This window comes from Neurospora hispaniola (genome assembly GCF_033458365.1).
Source record: "Neurospora hispaniola strain FGSC 10403 chromosome Unknown B0T23scaffold_3, whole genome shotgun sequence".
NCBI classification, from domain to species: Eukaryota; Fungi; Ascomycota; class Sordariomycetes; order Sordariales; family Sordariaceae; genus Neurospora; species Neurospora hispaniola.
The window spans coordinates 1,263,586-1,286,462 of record NW_026944408.1 but is presented as its reverse complement, the minus strand read 5'-3'; the positions used below and the strand labels follow the sequence as shown (position 1 = coordinate 1,286,462).

The window sequence follows — 22,877 nt, the reverse complement described above, 5'->3', positions numbered from 1 at the left end:
TGGGATGTGTGTAGTGTACGAGGGAGGGGGATGTGCGATGTGGTGATGACAGATGATGATGATGATGAGGAGGGGCACTGCACTGGGTGCCTTCTTTTTGAATGGAAGATTCATTCCGAGTCGTTGCCCCCTATCACCATTCGGACTTGTAGCACCGTGACCGTGATCCATCCATGGAATGCACGCAGGAGAGCTTGGAGCTTCCCTTCCCTGGGCTTCTCCTTGTAGGTGCATACATACCGCTGGCCAACCGTCCAACACCTGGCCCGGCACTCGACGTTTGCTGGGAGCCAGAGTCACTATCCGAGTGGACCTGATAGCGACGACATCCATTTCCCGTCGTTCCCCGCCTTCCTGTAATGGATCGCCCTGAGGCAGTGGACCTGCTGACCCCATCTGGAAAGGCACTCGGGTGGGTCCATGGGGGTCGGACACACGCGGGCGCCACAGCGGTAAAACTGGCCAAGACCACTAGCTAACCTAACCCCGCTACCCACTTCCGCCCCAAGTAACGAAGGAAACTGCCGACGGAGAAGGTTCCGTCGCATGGACCGTCGCACATTTCAACTCAACTTCACTTCAACCTTCCGATGACTGACGATCCCGCAATGGAATGTTCCATGTTGCCCTGAATGGCGCCGAATGGAACTCGAAACTCCCCGAAATCGACCCATTCCAGACGTTTCCCGACTTGAATGGCCTGCTTCCCTTATCGACACACCATGACGAGCAGTCACAACAGCAACAGTTGAACCTTTTCGATATTGCGACAAGACTTGCACCATCCATCCATCTGTCCTGGAGACTCTGCTCGAAAATCGCCAACATCCAAGCAAGATGCCTCCATGGTCCATCGTTGACGGATGGATGGATACGCGTCATCGTACAGCCGCTGTCAACCAGATGTGTCTTGTCAACTGGGATCCCCCGACGGTGTTATTCACGGACCCAGTCAAAGAATCTAAAGAGAAGTACAACTAGAGCTTTCTCATATAAGTCTAAGAACAGCCCAAAATAAGCACATACGACCATACCCACTGGAAAACTCGGGATCCCGTCCGCTCTCCCATAGATAAGCCAGTGAGGGCCAGACTAGTAGTTGGGTCGGTGACGACCAGCGAATCCCTGGTGTTGTATGTTTTTTTTCTTGACTTTTTTGTCATAGACGACGATCAACTGACTTGGGAACAGCCGGTTGATTTTCTGGAGTGCAGCTTGTCCACTTCACTGCCACGATGAATCTGTCCAAGGAACTTGCATTGTATCGGAATTCTCAACTATGGAAGCCTTCGAAAGGCAGTCACCCATATGCTACCTCCAGCATAATAGATTGCTCCAGCTCAGCCCCTTAGTCATCGATGATGGCTAACAGATTTTGTCAGTCGGTCGTTTACAAATTCACGGCAAGGAAGGGCCGTGGACTTACCGAATCTGCTAAGAGGGTTGCTCTCAGACTTCTCCTTGATGTTCGTCTGCGCCGCCTGCTTGGTGACCTCCGTACCGTCGGTGATAGCCTTGACCGTTGACGCGGGCAGGGGCGTGATCTGGGACGTTGTCTCGGCCACGTCCTGGATGCGGGAGTCCATGCCGTTCATGATCTCCCGCTGTTTATCCTGCGCAATCTTCTGCACCTGGTCGACCGCATCTGTCGCCCATTTGTTGAGGACCGCAATCTTCTTTTTCATCTGCGCCGATGCGTCCTGGTCATCAACCGTGACCGAGAGGTCGTCGCACATGCGGAGGCCCGGCATGATGCTGTCCTTGGAGAGCTGTACCCACATCTTGGCAATGTCGCCAAAGACGCCAAAGTACGCTCGCATCGTCACGGCCGCGCTGTACAGCTGCGAGCGCTGGAAGTCCGTGTAAGTGTAGTTGCCAATCTTGAGGTCCTTGTACGGATCAGTGCCGTCAGCGGCAACAATCAGCTTGACGGTCTCGAGGAAAGGATCGACGTGGAAGCGGATGCACATTTCGACAAGTGACTCCATGGCTTTGAAAAATCGAACCAGGTTCGTCACCTGCTCCTTGAGATTGATGATGAGTTTGATACACTCGATGAGGACCCGCTTGATCTCGGCCTATTCAATACACGCAAGTCAGCAACCCTTCCGAATCCCGGGACTGGCATCGCCATGACCGAGTATGGTATGGACATACAAGAGAAACGTTTTCCTTGGTCAGCTTGGTCAGAGTAGCCTGGATCTGACCCAGCTTGTTCTTCTGCTCCAAAAGCATGTCGGTGGATTTGACATAGTTGTCTTGGGCAGTGGTCAGCATCTGCTGTGTCGTTGTCAACCTGTTCTTCGCGGTTTCCAGCAGCGCCTGCGCCTGAGCACTCTTGGCACTGATCTGCGCAGTGCGCTGTGCCGAGTCAGACATCAAAGGGATCTATGGTCATGGCCATGTTAGCTCTGTGTCATTTTCGAAAAATACGGGTAGACTGAAAAGGAGGGGTACATACACCATTAGAGGCAACACCTGGAATGGTTTTGGCCGTCGCGATGAGAGTGTTTGCCTTCGGATATTGCGCGGCAAAATCTGACTGCCACTTCTTGACGATCTCAGAGTCTTTGGCCGGCCACTCTGATGACATGCTGCCGGACTTCTTAACTTGGTCGTTGATTCCAGTGGCGACCTACGGTATGTGTTATCCAAGGTTAGTTATCTCTTTCAGAAAAGAACGCAATTTGTGTATCCAAGCTGAAACTGTACCTGGAGAGACACATCAATGATGGTAGACAACGTTTGGCTGGGATCGGACGTCGTAGCCACCTGAGAGAAGCGTGTCTTTGCGTCCTCTAACATCGTCTGCACATAACCGATGCTGTTCTTCTTGGAATCTACCCCAGTTCCGCCACTACGAGCCTGTTCCCAATCAATATTCCCCTCCGTGTTCTTTCCACTGACAATAACATGCAGGATGGCCAGGATATGGTCAAGCCGAACGGCTTCAACGTATGCTGGGTCAGTGGCATTCTCGGGCGCGGCGGTTGGCGGCACAGGGTCTGACGCCGGAATCTCGGGCACAGACTCGTCATGTTTGGGTTTGAGAAAGCCTCCGACAATGGAAGCACCTGCCTCGACCTTGGCGATCGGGTTGAGGTTGGAAATGAAGGCATGGGCAAATGAGTTGCCCAGGTTTGTGACGGCTCCTACCAAGTCACCGACAATTTGCTGGCCCATGATATCCCAACTACAGAAAGTTTTGTCAGCAACAAACGCCCTGGCGACCTTGATGTCTAGGAAAAAGCAGCTTTCTTACCCAGTGGGGAACTGGTCTGAGGCCTTCTTGAAAGCCTCAGAAGCCGTTTCAACCTGTTTTCCCATCATTTTGAAGGCCTTCTCGGCTTCTTCAACGGTTGACTTCTGATAGTCCAAGCGGGTTTGCTCGGCAGCGACGCAGATCTCGTTGCTCAGTATAGCTTCTCTAGTAGTGTTTTCCTGTTGGACGCAAGCTGCGTGCATCTCGCAAACGTACAGGAGCCAATCCTCGAACTTCTTGTCCATTTCCTTTGCTTCATCGAGACAAGTGGTTGATCCTTGCTTCAGGGCATTTAGCTGCGGGCGCAACATATTCTTGGCGGACGCGGGCTCGCCAATGATGGCCACGATGTCGTTGATCTATCCAATTATTCATTGGCTGTCAGTTCTCATCACTTCAAGGGTACATAGGTTCGTTGGTATGCTGCGCGCTCAGAAATCCAGCGATACACTACCCGTGGAGATAGGGTGCCATTCTGACCCATCCCCATCTGTGAGAGAGTGGGGATGGGTTAAAAAGGCATCCTATCTCCACGGGTAGCTAGTTCAGGCCTGTGGAGATCGTACAACTGACCTTGCCGTTGATGATTGTCGACGTCAACTGAATGGTACCCATACCCTTCTCCGCTGAAACAAATGCCATGCGGCCCATGTTACCGCACTCAACAAGATTGGCTTGAACCGAGGTGTACCTTTTGTTTGGTTGGTCGGTCAGTCTCAGTCACAACAGTGGAAGATCTGTGCAGTTTGTGACATACCTCAAGTACTGGAACCCCTTATCCTTGGGCGGTTCAAGGTGAACAACAGCATTCGGGCTCGAGCTAGCAACGAAGCAGGCTCCCATACAGCTGATGGATGTGGGCGCGGCCTGGAGCAGCTGTGCCCAGTCAAATTGGAAGATGAGACTGCTCTTCATCTCGTTAATTACTTGAGAGGAGACGTTGGGAGCGAGCTCTCTCTTCTCCTGGGCGGCCAGGACGACCTGGAGATCTTGGGCATCGGAAGGCATGGTGACGTGCTGAAAGGTACGTCCCAGAGAGAAAGAGCGGAAGTATTTGCTTGTGGGATCAAGGGAAACTTGATGGTGTTGGTTGCGGTTGAGGATAAGAATTGGGGTGATGACTGGCGATTCAACACGATCGATGCGAAGGTTCGAGCCGATACTTATAGGCAGGCCTACAAACTTCAAGACTGCACCAACTGCCAACAATCATGTCTTCCCCGTCTACGTCCATCTCGTCAAGACAGCGGGGCTCCAGTTCTGATGCTCCTCCATGATGGTTTCCTTAGCGCAAACTCGACAGTTGTCTTTTAAGGGTCCACGCTGTGCCAGCGAAGTACTGCGCAAGCGTGTTATTCCAGAAAAGGAAGGCTTGATCTTCGAAACACATCAACATCAACATGTGACAAGAAGCAAAGTGGAAAACAGCCAACCACGAGGCTCGAGTACAAAGAAACATTTGGCCGGATTGGCTTTGTTCTGCTGAAGCTGAGGTCACATCACCAGCTGTCAATATGCAAATGTAGGTAGGTAGATGGAGTATCCCTTTTAAGGAAACTATCTTCATCGAGGTGGAAACCGTTGGGCATCGCCGAAGGGGCGTCCGATGGGGCGGCTTACACAGTAGCCCACTGGCCATTTTCCATTTGGTGGTATTCGGTGTGAAGTTCCTCGGATGAACGACAACACATAAATACTTGATGCAATAGTTTTACCTAACTGCCCGGTCAGTATCACCACCATACTTATCATCGCTTGTCCTCACCTCAATTTATTTCTTTAGTTACCACAACCATCCTTCTACTACCTTTACCCACGCTTACAACGCCCATCATCATGGATGATGCCCTTACTGTCATGAACCTCTTCAGCACGACCAACATGGGTCTTGTCGGAAGATCCCAGATCGACCCTGCCATTCTGGTAGCTCTGTTCGGGATAGCCCAGGTTATAGGAGCACCCATTTCGACTCTAGGGACTCCGAAACAAGATGTCAACGTGATCACTCTCCAGAACAAACTGAATACCGCCGGCACTCAGCTTCAGGAGATCCAGGACAGCTTGAATCCCATAGTGTACCAATGCGGCAAGGACGTCATCGACAAGCTCGAGATGGCCATGACCAAGCTCTACAGGCTGGCCGTCTTCATCCGTGGCGATTACGACAATCGCGAGCCGGACACCACCCAGCGAGATGAGCTTCTCAAGCAGGCCGTCCAGGCATTCAAGGAGGTTGAGGACCGTGCACAGGGCGGCTTGGAGAAGGTCGGCCAGCTCCACGCCCAGGTCCTGGAGATTGGAAATATGGTCATCAACCCGGCCAAGCAAGATATTGACCTTTTGCTCGAGAACAACGACAACGAGTTGAAAAACGTGCAAGGCCAGATCAACAACGCTGAAAAAAGCTTCAGTGTCCTGCAAGACAGCGTAAAGAAGCAGTCGCAGGCAGTCAGTCGTCTTCATGACAAGATTTCTAGCAGCCAAGATGCTAAGCTGGCCAGCGATATCTTTGTAAGCATATCCGTCCATGGACCTTTTTTCGTTTTGTTCTCATCCAATGGCCAAAAACTTACCAACGTACCGACGCCCATTGCTGTTAGTTCTCCATCATCACCCTCGGCATCGGCAACGCCATCAACAAAGGCCCACTCGACCCCTTCCACCTACAACGCGAACTAGACGAAGCCAACCGGCTCTTGAAAGATGCTCAAAGAAAGTACAACGAAGCAGCAAACGAGCTGGACAAATTGCGAGTGAAGCGCATGACGTTGGACACTCGATTGAGCGCAGCGAAGCAGACCGCGGCGCTCATCCCAGGAGTCTCAACCTTGGCAGACACCACCAACACAAACTGCATCATGCTGCAGCATCAGTTTGGACCCCTCAAGCAAAGATCAGCCCAGCTGTTGCTCTCGGTTGGAAAGATCCAGTCGGATGCCACGGTGACCAAGGCCCTGGCTTATAGCAAAAAGGAATTCGCTGTTGGGCTGCTGGAGATTTGCAGGGATTCGCTCATGGATCAGGCGCTTCTGGACGAGGCGACTATGATCAGGGATGAGGTGATGAATGAGTACGGGGCCGCTATCCCTGATGAGGTTCAAGAGATGGCTTCGGAAACTTCTGAGAGGATGAGCCTCGTTACTACGATTCCCAGTATCCGTGCCTGAATCACAGACGGTAACTGTGTTTGTTTCTTGGGTTTGTTTGAGTTCCCCTAAGTCAGAAGAAGGTAAAGTGCGTCAAAAAAACCACACTACCCCTTTCTCATAGCAAGATACACCATGAGACGAGACCAAATCTTCTTTTGATTCTTTGATAAGTACACTTTCTCGCTCGAGAATCCTCTTGAGCATGATGCGCAGCCCATGAGGCTATTCAGGTGCATCAACATCAGGCCCTCATGAGAACCACAGAATAAGTAAAAGGCTGCCAAAACAAATTCAAAGACGGAAACAAGATATGCCTCGATCAAGATCATGGAGAGCAAGATCAGGACGAAAAAAAGAGAAAAGAAAACATACAACACCAGGGATTCGCTGGTCGTCACCGACCCAACTACTAGTCTGGACCTCACTGGCTTATCTATGGGAGAGCGGACGGGATCCCGAGTTTTCCAGTGGGTATGGTCGTATGTGACTGTCTGTTGAAAACCGAGGGCTTATCAAGTTGCTGCAATGTGAGGAAGGGACTGGACCTGAAAAAGGTTCACGAGTCTAACCCAATATTGAAGCCATATGGATTATTTGGAGACACCCATCCAAAAGCCACCTACCTCACAAGACACTCGAACAATGCACCGTAACAGCGGAATTCTTTGACGTTATGCTCATATTCATGTATAGTACAATTACCAAACACATCTACCTACCCTGCCACCATCTATGTACTTGGTTTGTACAGCCGTAGAGACCTACGATAACAACGATGACATACTAACCTCCCGACTCGACGATCCCCATCTACCATATCCACACACAAACTCGTTGATATGTATAACTGCTTCCCTTCTCTGCGTGTCTTTCTGTCTTCCTGATTCTCTTACAAAACAGAAGATATGCCCTCCGTCCTCCTGGAAGCTACCTATGTCGTTGAATGACAAATACAAGCAAGGACGCTTTCGTGGTGTTGTACATGATAATCATCGCTTTGACTGAATCAACTCAAGTCCATCAATTCAACTTACGCCCCTTTTTCATGTTTGTTTTCGACACAAACGTTCCACAGATCAACGACAACAACAGCACCACAGCGGAGAACCACACCAACAATGAAATCAACGCAAGGGAAAAAGACAAAGAAAAGAAAACGGAAAAAAAAAAAAACCAGCGAGCAAGACAAGACACAACACGCAAAACATTCAAAGGCCGCTCACCCCTTTGGCTTCCTTTTTGATAATTCGTTGTACTTTTTTTACTTGCAATTCTTCGCTGCTGCCTTTCTCTCTCTCTCTTTTCATTTCTCACTGCTTCAAGAAGAACCAGCCAAGTTTTGAAATGCTACCACCCAGTCACACCCCTAGTGGTTCGCTTTCACTCTTGGTTATTTTGCCCTCCGCCATGCCCTCCACAACGCCCTCCTCGTCTCCTTACTCGGGTCACGTCTCCACTTTCTTTCTTTCTCTCTCTTCCTGGGTCTTTGGCTGTCACTTTGCTCTCCCTCAAACCTCCCAATCTTGAACCTCGGCCCGCGTCGTCCCAGCCCCTGACCTCCCTGACCCCCCCTGTTGCTCCTCTCGCAAAGACGGCCCAGTAGACTTCTAATCATCATACCTCGCCGCCTCCCTTTCCGCCTCCAGCCTTCTCATCCTCTCCTCTTCATCCTCCATTGAGATGGCGACTACTTCTCCTCTTCCCCTAGCCGTCCTTCCACTTTCTTTTCTTCTGCTCTTCGACTCCCGCTCTTCGTCCTTGTCGCCGCCGCCGCCGCCTCGGCTTTCCCGACTTCGCTTGCTACCTGCCAGACTAAAGCTCGACGCAAGACTAGCCATCCGTCTCGTCTCCTTAAGCAGACGCTCGCGATCACGAGCAGCACGCTCGGCGGCATGCGGGTCTAGAGAGCCGTTGGCTGCTGGTCCTGGGCCAGCGGCGGCATTGTTAGAAGCAAGGGAGGAGCGTCGGTCGAGGTGGGCGTCCGCAGCATCGGCATCGTGGTTGTTGGAAGAAGAAGACTTCTTGGACGAGCGGTGTCTATCCGAGCGATCCCTATCTCTCTCCCTATCCCGGTCGCGATCACGATCACGCTCATCTCTGTGACTGCGGTCTCTATCTCTGTCACGGTCTCCTCGATCGCCACGGTCACGATCGCGACGGCTGCTGCTGCCGTGACCGCTTCCTTCCTTACGGTCTTTGCGGTCGGAACGGTCGCGGTCGCGGTCTCGGTCCCGGTCGCCGCGATCCCGGTCACGATCGTCACGGTGGCTGCGACCTCCGCTGTCTCTGTTGTCCCGGTCGGAACGGTCACGGTCGCGACGGCTGCTGCTGCTGTGGCCTTCCTTGCGCTCCTTGCGGTCGGAACGGGACTCACGCTCTCTGTCGCGCTCCCTATCGCGGTCTGAACGGTCGCGGCGCTTCTCCGAGTCACGCTCCTTACGGCTGCTGCGGTGGGACCGGCGGGATGACTCTTCGCCGGCGACACCGGAGGCGGGAGGGGATGCGGACCGGGAACGTTCCTGGTTGCCGCCTTCTTCGTCCGCTACGGTAGTGGAGGTGTGCTTCCTCCTGTGTCTCCTGCTGCTGCTGGAGTGGCCATGTTGTTGATCGTCGCCATCGTTGTTGGTTCCTTCGGCGCCATGAGCGGCGTCAGCGCCACCGGGACTAGCGGAGCGCTGACGTCTTTCTCTGCGTCGGTCACGGTGTTCCTTGCGCTCATCGGCACCGGGGGAATATGATCGTTCACGACGATCTCGGCGCTCACGCTCTCTGTCCCTATCTGAACGCTCACGGTGGTAGTAGTCCCTATCCCTGTCATCTCTTCCGCCGTGGTAGTCATCATCCCTATCTCGGGACCTAGACCGGCCTCGGTCGGCGGTCGCGGAAGGACTGGCAAACCGCGATCCATGATGGGACGAACCAGGGCCGCCGTGACCAAAGGAGTTTGGTGTTTGCGCCTTGTTCTCATTATCTACCCAGCCTCTAGCTTGGAGATGTTTGATACTGGTGTTGGGAAGTCCTCTTAGCATGGCCTTGGGACCCTTGGGCGCATTGGCGGGCACATCTGGGTTGACGGGCGGGGGCTGGGGAGGTCCAAGGGGCATCATGCCACCCATGGCTCCGTAACCATCACCTCCCATACTCATGCCAAATCCTCCCGGACCGTTCCAGCCGTTGGTGAAGCCCATGCTGCCGCCGAAACCGCCAGGTCCCATAAAGCCGGGGCCATCACCGGGGTACATGCCTTCAGGGTCGCCATTCATGTAGCCATTGTGAGCGTATCCTTCATCACCTTCGGCGCCGGCATCGGGGTTTGTGGCATCACCGTTGGGTGCGGCGGTGGCATTCTCGGCATCACCATCAGTCTCAGCAGTAGCAGGAGGTTTCGCTTCACCGTCAGCTCCTTGAGCATCTTGTTCAGCAGCAGCGTCGCCATCTTCGGTCTCCTTCTTTCCAGTGTCTTCGCGCAACGAGCGGCCAAACTCGTCCACGTTCGGGTCAGCACTTGCAGCACCCTCGCCTTTGTTCTCGTTGTTGCCATCTTGGGAAGCGCCACTGACGCTGCCGCCAGGGAAACCGCCGTTGTGCATGGAGCCACCCATGCCTGCCCCGTACTGTTGGTTCGGGTAGTTCTGGTCTCCCCCATAGTTGCCGCCCATGCCCATCGGACCGTTCATGCCGCCCATGTTGCCGTAGCCGTTGTTGTAGCCGCCACGACCGCCATAGCCGCCACCGTAACCGTAGCCTCCCCGGCCACGTCCTCTACCGCCACGGAATCCGTATCCACCCCGGCGATAGTCATTGAACTGGCCGTTGCCATAATTACCTGAATTGAAGTTGCCTTGTTGGAAGGAGCCAGAGTTAAACGAGCCATAATCACCATTGCCCATGCCAGAAGCATTTGGATGATTGAAATTATCTTGGCCGACATTCCATGATGACTGCTGCCCGTTCCAGTTATTATTCGATTCATTGCCGCCTGCGCCGCTAAATCCTCCCATTCCCATGTTCATGCCGCTCATGCCCATGCCAGAAAAACCCCCGTTCATGTACATTTGCTGCATCGCGCTCATCGGATCCATGTTCATGCCTGGCATACCTGTGTCATGGGTGGTTAGTTATCTGGTGTGCTTTTGAAGAGAAGAACACATATCGGGGCGAACTCACCCATCATTGGAAAGCCATTCTGCATGGCCATCATCATTTGCATTTGGTCGAAGCCACCGCCAAAGTTCATGGGGAAGCCGTTCATCCCGAATCCAAATCCTCCAGCGGGCTTTGGGTGTACATCGTCGCCCTCGGCGTTTTCTTCATTCTCTTCGCCGTCCTTTGTCTCTTGGGGATTTTCGGCCGCGTCGCCCTCCGCTTCGGCAGGCGTTCCGTCGGCTGCTTCTTCCTCGGCAGCATTTTCGGTAGGGTTTTCGGTAGCCTGTCATCTGGTCAGTGACCCGTGGTCATGGCCAGCAATATCTGACCGATTTCGCTTACATCTTGGTCGGCTTCGTGGTCCGCCGAGTCAGCACCTTCTACCTTGGGAGCTTCTTCTCCCGCTTGACCCTCGGCTCCTGCATGTTCGTCTCTGGCACCTTGCTCATCAGCCGCCGGCGCAGGCTCTTCTGGCTGCTGCTGCTCTGGTGCGGAGGCCTGTTCCTCAAGCGCTGAATCGCTGGGCAAAGGTAGCTGTGGTGCCGTGGTAGACACTGGTGTCGACTCAATGGGGGTAGGAGGGGCTGACTCCTTGGCGCGTGCGTCTTGCTGCTTTTTCAAATATGTCTTGAGGAAGACTCTGATGGTGGTCCGTAGAGACTTGTGCGGTTTGGCGTCTTCGGCCGAAAGCGGCGAGTGTTCGCATACGGGGCAAGAGGTAGGTAGTGTTGACCGGCAGTCTTCGCAAATGGTTTGTTCGCAGCAGGGCAACCTGAAGGCATTCGCAGCCAATCTACTGCAGATGGCGCATTTCAGTTTCGCCGGGATGTCTTCTGGGCTCAGAGTTCTGTTGTGGTCGTTAGCATACCTGCCACCAGGGTGCATCCTGAATAGTGCGAGATGGCGGGGTAGGAGAGACGAACCTGATGACCTCGGCGAGAGCCTCTTCTGATATCGCGGCCGCCATTGCGATTTCCTGCACTTCAACAACCTAGGCGCAACCGGCCTCCTAGAGACAGAGGAGGTGTAGGAATGAAGAGTCCAAGGACATGGAGAGGCGCTCGTTGGCGTCCTGTCTTCCAAGGAAGGTATGAAATATCGCTGGGTGATGTGATTCGCGATGTCTCTCGTATCAAATGCTGCTCGGTGGTGTTGCTTGTTGCGAAAAAAAAATGCAAGCCGGAGCTCACGTTGCCGAGCCCACGCAGGCTTAGTGAGGGGCCTCAAAGGTTGACGAGGCGCAAATGTCTCTCAATACTCACAGAGTAGACTACAGTTTCGAGGTCGCTCTGCCCAAAAGGCCAATCCGTGAGGCGAGGTGAGAGTCTTGCTGCTGCTGCTGCTGCTGCTGCTGCAAGTTGCAGTTGCAGTCTACAAGTCGAACTGAAGTGGAAGTGACTGGTGGTGTGTCGCGTTTTCTCGGCGCTCAAACCGAATTGGGGCGGGATGCGATTTTTTGGCGGGTCTTGACGCACGTGCCTTCACTGTCTAACGCCCCACTAACCGCTTAGGTGGGTAGGTTCGATAGGTGGGAACTATTTGGGCTATTATAGAAGGTATGGACCACTTGCCTCGCAGCTGGCATTGAGCATGAGTGCAGCCCGGGCCGCAGTCTCGAGGCCGTGGCCAGCACAATAACATGTAGCAGTAGCCGAGGCTATTGACCAAGAGAACGACAAGGTCGTTTACAAGATCAAACGAGTTGAACACTTGGTTTATTACAAGTAGGCCGCAGCATGTGGTGAAGCCATTCCGTATTGGTGATGATGGGTTTAGGCGCAGTGAAGGTGGGCACTTACTCTTCACCCAAACGTGTTGATTTAGTTAACCTTATCAATAGAATCAGTCATACTCGGCATGCCAGGACCACAGGGCTCGGATTCGTAATAGGTCCAACAAGGTTTCCGTATTCCGTCTTGTATTCATGATGTGGCTTATCATAGTATGTGAGTATGGAAAAATTAAGGATACCAGCAAACTTGACCAACAGGCATCGAACCGCCCGCTCCAAGGTAAGGATATGTGACAAAAACTCCATTAGCCTGTTACTGCTGCGTCTGTAAATTCTGCTTCGATGATAAGACATGGAAATTGAAAGATTGAAAGAAGAAAACAAGCATACTCCGTAATGAACCCGCCCAATGTGACCGCCCACTCCGTTAACCCGTCTGTAAAATGCAAAGCTCTGTTGTTCGTCAACCGGAAGATGGACGCCCTTATTCTCATCAGTATCCCACTCCGCAGCCCCTCCTGGTGGATATCCGCACCGCCCCTTCAATATCTTCTCCAAATCCCTCCTTCCCTTCACCCATCCATCGTCCCTTAACAGGCGCAACCTTCCTTTGCCTCGAGATCCCGCGGCCCGTTAAGGTTGACCCTCTGCTCTTCTGTGCGGCTGACACCGGCATGCGAGGCACCAGGCCCACGCGCGCTCTTCAACGACGTCTCGGGGATGGCGTTCGCAATGGCTGTAAAAACCTCGGTGACGTTATGTCCGGTCTTGGCCGAAGTCTCAAAGAACAAGAGACCCTCCTCCTCGGCGTATGCCTTGGCCTCGTCGGTCGAGATCTTGCGTGCGTCGCCCGAATCCTCCGCATTTTCGTCGCCGCCTCCGGAAACCTCGGCAGAGCCGGCCGAGTCGCTGGTCAGATCCAACTTGTTGCCCACGAGCGCGATGACGATGCCGGGAGACGCTTGTCGCTGGAGCTCGGCGACCCAGTGCTTGGCCTTGATGAGTGAAGTAGGTTTCGTCAGGTCGTAAACGACAAGGGCGGCTTGGGCGTTGCGGTAGTACATGGGCGCTAGAGAGGCGAAGCGCTCCTGGCCTGCGGTATCCCAAATCTCGAACTTGATCGTCCTCGTGGGCAGGTTGCACTTCTGGGTTAGGAAGGCGGCTGCAAAAAAGTGTCAGCTAGACTGGTGCAAAGAAAGTTGTCATGACTTCAGGAACTAACCTCCTATCGTGGGCTCCTTGTTCTCTTGGAAGTCATTGTTGACGAATCGGAGGACGAGCGACGACTGTGGAACGATTTGTGTTAGGCATGTGTTTCTCGCGCATGGTGGTTTTGGAGCAGAAAACTGCGCACCTTTCCGACAGCAGCTTCACCTAGAAGCACCAGCTTGACGCTGCTGCTCGGCTTGGGCGCGTTCGTATCGGCCATTGTTGTGATGTTGTTATAAATCTGGGTGGATGGGTTGTGGAAACGGCGGGGCTTGCGGCAGCGAGCAACTCCAGCAAGTAATGGCAACAAGGACGGCTATCTTTTGAAAATGCGACAGCGACAGAGCAGTGGTGGAAGGGAGGACGTTGGGCGGCTGCCTGTTGGAAGACAAAATATGTTTGAAGATGGATCGTTCGTTGATGGGTAGGTTGGGAATCGGAGTGTGACGTGATAGGTAGACCCGACGGCAGCAATGAGAGTGAATGGATGGAGCTTGTTCCCTCCCAGTCGGAAAGCCAGGCTCGCCGGGATCCAGCAGGCATCGGGCCACGGGCAGGCGTCGCATGTCCTCGATGTCCCCCCTCGCTTGCGCTGTGAGTGGACTCCAACTTCCCCTCCATGCCAAGATTCATAGCCACATATGTATGCCTTTGTGAACCGTGCGCAATCTGGCGGCAGGCAAATTGGACTACATAGGTATGTACCACCAGCTGTAGGGAACTGGGCTTTGAAAAGGGCCCCACTAAAAAGTTCACGAAAATTTGGGGGCGTCAAAGTCGCAACGAAGTCTTCCATCCTTTATGCGCCAGGATTGACTTTCCACCCCTTCGCCCTAGCATCTTCAAATCTAGCCGACCTCAAGATGCCTCGCCCAAAGTCAAAAGCGGCGAAAGCCAGAGTCACAGGCGCCAATACCGATCCCATTGTGCCTAGAAAGGGTCTGTTCGACGATGATGCCTCCAGCGAAGACGAGCAGGACGGCGGTGCCACCCTCGGCACCACTGCCGACCTCAAGATCAATGAGGAGTACGCCCGCCGTTTTGAGCACAACAAGAAGCGCGAGGAACTCCACCGTCTCGAGGAAAAGTTCAAGTCCAAGAAGGAGGGTGGGCTAGGCGAAGACGAGGACGAAGAGGACTCTTCCGAAGACGAGACCGAAGACGATGAGGGCTTCCTTGTCACCGAGGACCTCGACGCCGAAATCAACGCCACCCTAGAAGCCATCAAGAAGAGGGACCCCCGCATCTACGACAAGGAGGCCGTTTTCTACACGCCAATTGACGCCGAGGGCCAGCCCGTCAAGGAGAAGAAGGAGAAGCCCATGACCCTGCGCGACTACCACCGCGAGAGGTACATGGCCGGTGACATCGGTGCCGATGAAGATGACGCGCCCAAGCCCAAGACCTATGCCGAGGAACAAGCCAACCTGAAGCAGAACATTCTGTCCGAGATCAATGCCGCTGTCGGCGAAGACGAGGAGTGGAGCGACGACGACGCCTTCATCAAGCCCGTCAAGAAGGAGGAGGCGCCTACCGAGAACGGCGTTCACCCATCGCGCGCCAAAGCGATTGATCTTAACGAGCTCGACGTCAAGAACGCTGACAAGAACCCCGAGGAGTTCCTTTCCAAATTCATGCAGTCCAAGGCCTGGGCGCCCGCCGACGGCTCGCGCTGGGAGGCTTTCGAGTCGGACGAGGGCGAGGACAACTTCCCCGAGATGGCCGAGGAGTTTGAGCACGCCTACAACATGCGGTTCGAGGACCCCAACAAGAGCAACGAGTTGCTCAAGACGTACTCGCGTAACCTGGCCAACGCCAAGTCGGTCAGAAAGGAGGAGCTCACGGGCAGAAAGAAGCAGAGACAGCTCGAGAAGGAGCGTAAGGAGGCCGAGAAGAAGCAGCGTGAGGAGGAGCGTGCTCGTCTGCGTCGTCTCAAGATTGACGAGGCGGCCGAGAAGCTATCCAAGATCAAGAAGGCTGCCGGTCTCACCGGCAAGGAGCTGTCCGACGAGGAGTGGATGAAGTTCCTCGAGGACGCCTGGGACAACGACCGGTGGGAGGAAGAGATGCGCAAGCAGTTCGGCGAGGAGTACTACGCCGAGGGAGAAGGCGACGTGTCCGGCAGCGACGAGGAGGACGACGAGGACAACGAGGACGGCAAATCCAAGAAGAAGAAGAAGAAGCTGCCCAAGAAGCCAGAGTGGGACGACGATATCGACATCAAGGACATCATCCCCGACTTCGACGACGCGCCCGATGTTGTCCTTTCTGATCTAGATCTCCCCAAGCCCAACGGCGACGACCAAAAAGCCGAAGACGAGGATGCCGACCTCGGCTCCGACCTCTCCGCCGATGAAGACGAAGGCCGTCCCTCCAAGAAGCGCAAGACCACCGCCGACATCAAGAAGGAGAAGCAAGCCTCCAAGCGGGCAGCCAAGGCGGAACTGGCCAAGCTCGAAGCTTTGGTCGATACCAAGATGGAACTCGACACTCCTCGCGCGCTTTCCGCCCCTAAGGATAAGAAGTACAAGGAGAACCTGTTCCCGTTCCGCTACCGCGAGACCTCGCCCGTCTCGTTCGGCATGACGGCGCGCGATATCTTGTTGGCGCCCTCGGACGCCGCGCTCAACGAGTTCGCCGGCCTCAAGAAGCTGGCTACTTTCCGCGACGCCGAGAAGAAGCGCAAGGAACGCAAGAAGCTTGGTAAGAAGGCCCGTCTCAGGCAGTGGCGTCGCGAGACGTTTGGCAGGGAGTACGAAGCGACTGGCCCTACCTTTGGGTTCGAGGCGCTGGACGAGGATGGTACGCCCCTTGGCAAGAAGGACGAGAGTGCAGTTAAGCATAAGAAGAGGGGTGAGAACAAGGATGGGAAGAAGAGTGGCGAGAAGAAGAAGGAGGAGAAGAAGGAAGAGAAGAAGGAGACTGCCGCTGGTGAACAGGGAGCGGATAATATCATTGAGGGAGAGAGGAAAAAGAAGAGGAAGAGAAGCAAGAACAAGAAGGACGGTGAGAAGGTCGAGGCCTAGAGTGCTTCGTTGTCAGTTCAATTGTCAGTATAGTTCGACAGGCAGTGGCGGTCACGTTTGTTTGTTCTGCTTAGGGTTTTGTATCGTTTAGTTTACTCTAGAAGGCGTATTTGCATCGCGGTGTTACGGAGAAATCATACAAAGTTAGAACTAGCTATACCAATACTCGATGCTTCCTCTCATCTCGCAGTTCATCCTCGCCTTCGATACCTACTCAGTTCCATACCCAGCATGACACTCAGATGGTGTTCAAGTTGTCTTCATGCTTTCCTGAAGAGAAGAGACACTCCCCTTCTCCTCCCCTTCCCCTTTCCCCCCGGAGACGGAGCGCCCGTCCTGTTTTTAAAATCCGTCATCGCCACCCTTTCCTCTCTTCCATTCTCTTTTCTCTCTTTCTTGTGCACTTTCGACCTCCCTAACATCTGGCCCTGCCTTCCAGTCGTTACTCTGTTGGCCACTACCATACAACCAACTTCAGCCTCTTCTCATGTTGTTGGCCACTCTGGCAGAATAACCAGCAAGTCAAACGCCGATCCCTTGCGTCTAGGTAGCCTCGTTACGATTTCCTGATAGCATTATCGTCGTCCGTGCAAAGGACATTTCTTAAGTCTTCCTGTTGTTTGCGGCACGACCGAGTGACTAGTCTAGTCTTCAAACCCATAACCTAGTTAGTGCCAAGGACAATATCATCATAGGAAGTGAGTCCGCATATGAACAGTTTTGTGTATATGCCACACCTCACCACATCTCACCCCTCAACCCTCACAACATCTATCTACCTACTCAACATCTTTTACATTCCAAGTATAATGGTCCTTAGGAACTCAAATCAGGTGCAAGTGCTTACCTAGTCACCCCCCTTGTCAATCCCACCCAGTAAATCTGACCCATCCCCATCCCCATCGATATCCGTTCCCATCCCTCATCAAAGTCCAAAAAATCCCATTCCCCCAAACATGGGAATTCCTACCCTGCTCTCCTATCATGAGCAGATAGCTTTCTAGTCCATTTTCGATTTCCCATTCATTCATTCATCCATGGATACCTAAGTGTGTGGATCTGGATCAAAAAAACACAAGGTCCGGACAGACGCCATCCCGCGACTCATCATTTGAAACTGGTAACTGGAATTGGAACTGGGGTGCTGGGGTGCTGGGCTGAATGATTCCATCCCGCTTACGCAGCTCCGCAGCTATATGGTTACACGGAAATCCTTCTCTCCGGGGTTAACCTCTTTTAATCGGAAAAGGTGTTGAATGGGGTTTGGTTGGTCTGTTGGACTTAAGATGAATAAAAGGTCTTGATAGGACGGTGCCTAACTTCAATGCTTGTCCCTATTTAGTAGGTAAAGACAAAAACACATGAAAACATTGCTGTTACTTTCAAGCTTATATTCATCGTTTCGAATAGTCCTTGAAATCTGAATTAAGTTGCAGAATATGATATGATGAATCGGACAAGTTACTCCTTCTAGAGAAATGGAAATTGTACCAGTATACCATAGTAGGAGCTGGTCAGGGTATGCCCAGTCTTCCTTCCATGCACATAAGCTGAGGTGCTTCCGCGGGCTGACGGAGACGTAGCCTCTTTATTGTTGGTTATGTGTCACCATTGTCACCGTAGCTCGTTAGTCTGGCTTCGACGTGGATGCAGTTTTCGTAGCTTTTGTTACCCTTTCTTCTTTGGGAGCGCTGGTGGAAGGCAGTCTCTCGTCCTGGACAAAATAGTTGAGACCTTTGACTTGATATGAAACCTTGGATATACTCCTTTTGTTACACCTCTCATCTTGAGTTCTAGGCAAGTCGTGGATGAAATATCCAAATGGGACTCTAGTCGACGTCTTTTCGAATTGATGTAATCCCTTTCACAATCTTGCAACGGCCCTCTTCTTTTTGAAAAAAATAAAAATTAAAAAAAAAAATAAAAAAAAAAATAAAAAAAAAAAATGAAAATAAAAAAAAACCCAAAATTAATTGAAAAAAAAAAGAGCCAAAAAAAAAAAGGAAAGGTTTCTTGGCGAGCGGTAGCGGACTTGTTCACCTAACCTATTGGTTGGTTTCATATATTTTGTCTCGGAAGAGGCAGTGTAGAGGGACGATGTCTGATGTTAGCGTGACCAGGGCAGTCAAGGCTTTCTCCATGCTCTCATTCATCGGGATCAAACCGCCACTTTGCTTTTTTTTCTCCCACGTGAGAGAAAGGCTTTCTTTTTGTTTTTGCTCTAGAAGATCTCTCAGAAGAGCCAAGTCTGATCAGTAATATTTCGCTTCTGTGTAACGCAAGGGGGCTTGGGTTATGGTTCTCAGATCCGAAAGGATTCTGCACCATGAATCCTTCGCGATAAGATGACATGATTCCTCGTAAACCGGCCGTACAACAGTCCTCAGTGGCAGGCTTGGCGTCACCATCATGTTCAAGCTCCGAAAAGCACTCATCTATTGTGTGAGCTGGGTCGTCGAATGGGAAACATTGGCTGGTCTGGGAGTGGTTGTGCAAATTTTTCTAAAAACGACTCCGTTGTAACAGCTTTGTTTCTTGATGATACCGAGCTTGTTCTGTTGCGCAGCATTCATCCCTTGCTTACTGGAACAGAAACCCCTCCACACCTCGGATAATTGTTGATTACCTTAGTCTACAGTCACTCGGTGTAGCAACGCAAAAAGGCAGGCCGATAAGGGCATGGACTGCCAACCTACTTAATTCTGCAATGCAGAGGGCTAATATCCAAAGAGTGGCGAGACTGGATGGCACCGCACTCTTGTCATCTTCAAGCGGCCGAATTACTTCAGAAGTGCTTGCCCCCTTGAGAAATGCGAGGGTCAAAAGGTTATCAGTTTTCAGCGAAAAGCCATAGTACCAGCATTGATGAAGAGAGTCATGTGCTGCTTGGCTTTGTTAGATGTTCCGTCCGCTGTTGCAAGCGGGTCAGGTTCTCGATAGCTCTTCATCGACCACGTAAACTGTTGGTAGTGTGGTATTCGTGCAATAAGGTAAAAGACAAAATAAACGAGCAGTGTGACCCTCTCCTGGTTGATGCCTGGCCTCTTGTGAACACAACCATGCCTTGCCCACTCCTCCGCGCTGCTCCCGCCCAATGTGGCGCTTCAGAGGCAGAGAATGCGAGAGAGCACGACATGGGGAGGATGCGAAGCATTGCAACCCGTGGCCCCTCTGTACCCATCTGCAAAGCGCTTGCAACGTCAAAGACAGTTGAGCTTACCCGGAATAATCATGGCGGCTAGATGTTGAGGAGGAGGTCGGAACTAAGGAAGGCGAGAGTTGATGAAAACGTGCTGGAGAAGGAGGTTAAATTGGGGGGAATGTCAAAGATAAACATCGTGGGAGGAACGAAGATTGATCAGAATCCCGTCATCGCTTTACAGTAGGCTCTGGGTAGAGGCCAACGCGGGAGCATGGGGTGCAACATGGGGATTTTCACGATAGTGCGCAAGAAGGAGGGGCTCCTCCAAGCAGTGATGGTCCGCAGTCTGCACCTGCAAATCTGTAAAGTGAAGCGACACTGCACCGACCATTCAGTTGCGAATTTGTTCATCTCCGTGAGGAGGTGGAGTGGAAGGAACGAGCTGCTTGATGCACTAACAGCCTGAGGGCCATGGAAGTTGCTAGCCCGCCCTGACTGCTTGTTCATGCCTGTTTGTGATCTCATTCGACAATACCTCTCTAAGTACGAACCGTGTGGGATGAAGGCGTACTCATCGTTTTCCTCTTCTTGGACAGGACCGTCGCAGTCTTTTTCTTTTGATTCTCAGACATGCGATTTTAACACTGTCAAGGTTCATCCATTTCCACATTTCCGACAGTCGATCCCAATGCTTAATATGTGAAGCTGGCATTCGGACATTGGACTGAAACTCGAACGAGCAAACGAAATGTCCCTATTCAGAACAAGTGACACTCTTCAGTTGTGGGTGGGGGTCAAATAACCAATTGCCTTTCCTCACCTTGCCCACTTCGTTGAAGCATTTCGGTGTGTGAGTGTGCGAGTCCCTCCCTCTCCGTCGGCTTGACTCCAGAGCAACCTACCTCTGAAGATTATCCTATGTGTAAAGTGTCAGTCGCCAGTTTTCACCAATCCCGGCGTATTCTCGGAATTTGGCACCCTTATGCACATTCAAACACTCGGCCTAAGAGGCCGCTGTTACATTCGATCGTCGAGTGCTGTGTAGCGTGGGTCTTTGCTGTCCATGTCACCGAAGTTTGAAGGTGTTTATAGTGTGACAGTTCTGTTGAGGCTCTCCCTCGTCTTCAAGAGCTCAAATCCGCCCTTCCGGTGTTAGCGCTCCCCCATATGGTTAGGCTGATGGTGCAAATTCTCTAGGTCCCGAATGTCGGAGACTGCCACGAGGTTTTGAGCGGCAGCAACCGTGGCGTCGGAGTCGGAGAGACAAGATCGATCCATGTTTGACCCCCAGGACACCTTCTCAGGAGATAGCTCTAGGTAGAGGTACCCTGCTTGGCTCCCTGAAATGCCAGCATGCCCAGGCCTTGGACAGCCCTGTTTGAAACTTGATGTCTTTACGACTTTGCAAGCATGTGGCCCCCAGAGAAGGTGGACATGGAGATGTTGTGATAAAGGAGAACCCCACCAAACTCGTCTGCCAAGGCAGCAGGAACCATGATGCAGGTGAGCTTCACGGTGAAGATCTGCCAATGCAGACGCACCGGAGAGGATGAAATGTTGCAGCAGCATTTGGCATGGAGAAGTGGTAGTGTAGACGAGAGACGAACTCTACAGGTTGGCCAGACTCCGGTATCGATCGCTGAGGTTGCGGTCTGCCACCGCGGGGCCAATCACACACGAGGCTCCGCTGTATTTCCAGCGAATCATCATCGGCTCAACGCGGCGATCTGGTCCATGTTATTTTTCGAATCGGTTCGCCAGACGTGGGGCTTATTGGTTGCTGCTAGCCCTTTCTCCGCGGTCAATATATTTTGGCTAGCACGGTTTCTCGCACACAGTATTGACACATGGAGACATCCTAGGATACATTACACTTACATCTGCGCCGTAAAAGCCTCAAGTGACCACTTGCTGTGGATATCCTCCTGCACAAACTCCAGCCTGTCATCTTAATGGTTTAAACTCCAACTCGCTCATAGTGCCCCTATCTCCGGCTGAGGTCTTCTTGTCGTTGGCTCTCGCCAGAACAACTGTACATTTCAACAAGACCACGCCATACGCAGTACACCCCCCAATATAGGGTCCAGCCTGCTGTGTGGTTGGTCACGAGAAGGGTTTGGCTGCGGCGTACAAAGAATACTGCTGTGGTAATACGGACAAAGACGGGCATGTTTACGCAGAGTTCTGAGAAGAGTCAGCGGGTGACCAGCTGCTACAGAAGGCAACCCTACTCCCGCCATTTTATTCGATGGTTCCTGAATGGACGTTGATGCCCCTAGTACAGTATGTATGTACTGATATAACCCCACAATTAACGCCGAAAACGCCTTCCCACTACACTACAATGTATGTGGGCCGCAGATTTTATGTTAGACTTGGCGATCCATGATCCATATCGAGACAAGTGCCGCTTGCGAAGCCGAAGAAATGCATCAGACAAAGTTGCAACGAGATACTCAGGCACAAAACGCTCAACTCCTTTGTTGACAACATAGTGTACAATACATATACATTCACGTACAAGACTCGACAAGCACATCAGCGGATGTGAAATCCTGGGGTTGGTATACGCAGTGGTAGTGTAGTGTACCAACATCCCCATCTGCTCGGGCTCCCATCCCCGTCCATTCAGGGAAGTCCACTTACACTACCTAGTGTACTATGGTGAGATGGTTACACTATGGTACACCCCAGTTGGTCTCCCACACACACAACCACGCCAATCAATTGTCAGCCGGCCTTTCCTTCCGGGGTGCCGAGAACCGCGCTCCCAAAGCTCCCCCTTCCTTCTCCTCCTCAGGCTCATCCTCTTTCTCTTAGTTGGTACCTCACTCTGTCCAACACTTTCCCAGTCATATTATTCTGCATGCTCTTGACTAGGTACTTCTGCTTTCGGCCAGGGACATGGCCAGACACACCCCGAGTCTCTGATACTGATTCACCGGCACGCAGTAACCCCCTTCTGTGCCCCTTCTCCATACGTACTACCTACCAGGTACAGACTCCAATACAACCTAGATCGAGGAGAAGTGGAGCAGTGTCGTTGCTAGTTGCTTGGGGTGATTGGAGCCGTTAGGGCCTGTCTGGAGCCTCTGGAGGTGTCTTCGGGGCAACAAGTGTGGAGTCCGCCAATTACTGCACCCCAAATTCCTCGAGTCTGGTTGCTGAAGGAGCCCAACAGCCCCCGGATTGCAAATCACCATCCCGGCCA

The 22,877-nt window shown here is 52.5% G+C and overlaps 6 protein-coding genes across 6 annotated transcripts; 3 read left to right on the top strand and 3 right to left on the bottom strand.

Annotated features, from left to right (window-relative positions):
* Positions 1 to 1,348: 1,348 nt before the first annotated feature.
* B0T23DRAFT_403351 (uncharacterized protein) lies at positions 1,349 to 4,270 on the bottom strand (the record flags this gene model as incomplete). Its single annotated transcript, XM_062838774.1, has 8 exons — positions 1,349 to 1,365; positions 1,427 to 2,078; positions 2,158 to 2,388; positions 2,462 to 2,635; positions 2,713 to 3,193; positions 3,263 to 3,621; positions 3,836 to 3,953; positions 4,020 to 4,270. 8 exons carry the CDS (start codon positions 4,268 to 4,270, stop codon positions 1,349 to 1,351), a joined length of 2,283 nt encoding a protein of 760 aa, XP_062693805.1.
* A 730-nt stretch (positions 4,271 to 5,000) lies between these two features.
* On the top strand, positions 5,001 to 6,566 carry B0T23DRAFT_107274 (uncharacterized protein). The gene is made up of 2 exons (XM_062831798.1): positions 5,001 to 5,773; positions 5,863 to 6,566. Exons 1-2 carry the CDS (start codon positions 5,099 to 5,101, stop codon positions 6,427 to 6,429), a joined length of 1,242 nt encoding a protein of 413 aa, XP_062693804.1. The 5' UTR covers positions 5,001 to 5,098; the 3' UTR covers positions 6,430 to 6,566.
* Positions 6,567 to 7,074: 508 nt separating this feature from the next.
* On the top strand, positions 7,075 to 7,961 carry B0T23DRAFT_376436 (uncharacterized protein). The gene has a single exon (XM_062836955.1). It carries the CDS (start codon positions 7,355 to 7,357, stop codon positions 7,652 to 7,654), a length of 300 nt encoding a protein of 99 aa, XP_062693803.1. The 5' UTR covers positions 7,075 to 7,354; the 3' UTR covers positions 7,655 to 7,961.
* Position 7,962: 1 nt separating this feature from the next.
* On the bottom strand, positions 7,963 to 11,927 carry B0T23DRAFT_452412 (uncharacterized protein). The gene is made up of 4 exons (XM_062841143.1): positions 11,481 to 11,927; positions 10,900 to 11,404; positions 10,579 to 10,840; positions 7,963 to 10,510 (listed from the first exon to the last, which is right to left on the bottom strand). The coding sequence occupies exons 1-4, from the start codon at positions 11,522 to 11,524 to the stop codon at positions 8,019 to 8,021; spliced, it is 3,303 nt and encodes a 1,100-aa protein (XP_062693802.1). The 5' UTR covers positions 11,525 to 11,927; the 3' UTR covers positions 7,963 to 8,018.
* Positions 11,928 to 12,725: 798 nt separating this feature from the next.
* Positions 12,726 to 14,001, bottom strand: B0T23DRAFT_107159 (ras family-domain-containing protein). The gene is made up of 3 exons (XM_062831797.1): positions 13,644 to 14,001; positions 13,512 to 13,575; positions 12,726 to 13,451 (listed from the first exon to the last, which is right to left on the bottom strand). Exons 1-3 carry the CDS (start codon positions 13,716 to 13,718, stop codon positions 12,880 to 12,882), a joined length of 711 nt encoding a protein of 236 aa, XP_062693801.1. The 5' UTR covers positions 13,719 to 14,001; the 3' UTR covers positions 12,726 to 12,879.
* Positions 14,002 to 14,270: 269 nt separating this feature from the next.
* Positions 14,271 to 16,706, top strand: B0T23DRAFT_376432 (KRI1-like family-domain-containing protein). The gene has a single exon (XM_062836954.1). It carries the CDS (start codon positions 14,362 to 14,364, stop codon positions 16,522 to 16,524), a length of 2,163 nt encoding a protein of 720 aa, XP_062693800.1. The 5' UTR covers positions 14,271 to 14,361; the 3' UTR covers positions 16,525 to 16,706.
* Positions 16,707 to 22,877: the final 6,171 nt, after the last annotated feature.

Bases quoted from the DNA above. Each gene is read 5' to 3' on its own strand.
- B0T23DRAFT_107159 (XM_062831797.1), bottom strand. From the start codon at position 13,718: ATGGCCGATACGAACGCGCCCAAGCCGAGCAGCAGCGTCAAGCTGGTG. The intron at 13,576-13,643 runs GTGCGCAGTTTT...ATCGTTCCACAG, and splicing joins GTGAAGCTGCTGTCGGAAAG to TCGTCGCTCGTCCTCCGATT. The intron at 13,452-13,511 runs GTTAGTTCCTGA...ACTTTTTTGCAG, and splicing joins CAAGGAGCCCACGATAGGAG to CCGCCTTCCTAACCCAGAAG.
- B0T23DRAFT_107274 (XM_062831798.1), top strand. From the start codon at position 5,099: ATGGATGATGCCCTTACTGTCATGAACCTCTTCAGCACGACCAACATG. The intron at 5,774-5,862 runs GTAAGCATATCC...CATTGCTGTTAG, and splicing joins AGCTGGCCAGCGATATCTTT to TTCTCCATCATCACCCTCGG.
- B0T23DRAFT_452412 (XM_062841143.1), bottom strand. From the start codon at position 11,524: ATGGCGGCCGCGATATCAGAAGAGGCTCTCGCCGAGGTCATCAG. The intron at 11,405-11,480 runs GTTCGTCTCTCC...CGACCACAACAG, and splicing joins GCTCTCGCCGAGGTCATCAG to AACTCTGAGCCCAGAAGACA. The intron at 10,841-10,899 runs GTAAGCGAAATC...ACCAGATGACAG, and splicing joins ACCACGAAGCCGACCAAGAT to GCTACCGAAAACCCTACCGA.
- B0T23DRAFT_376436 (XM_062836955.1), top strand. From the start codon at position 7,355: ATGACAAATACAAGCAAGGACGCTTTCGTGGTGTTGTACATGATAATC.
- B0T23DRAFT_376432 (XM_062836954.1), top strand. From the start codon at position 14,362: ATGCCTCGCCCAAAGTCAAAAGCGGCGAAAGCCAGAGTCACAGGCGCC.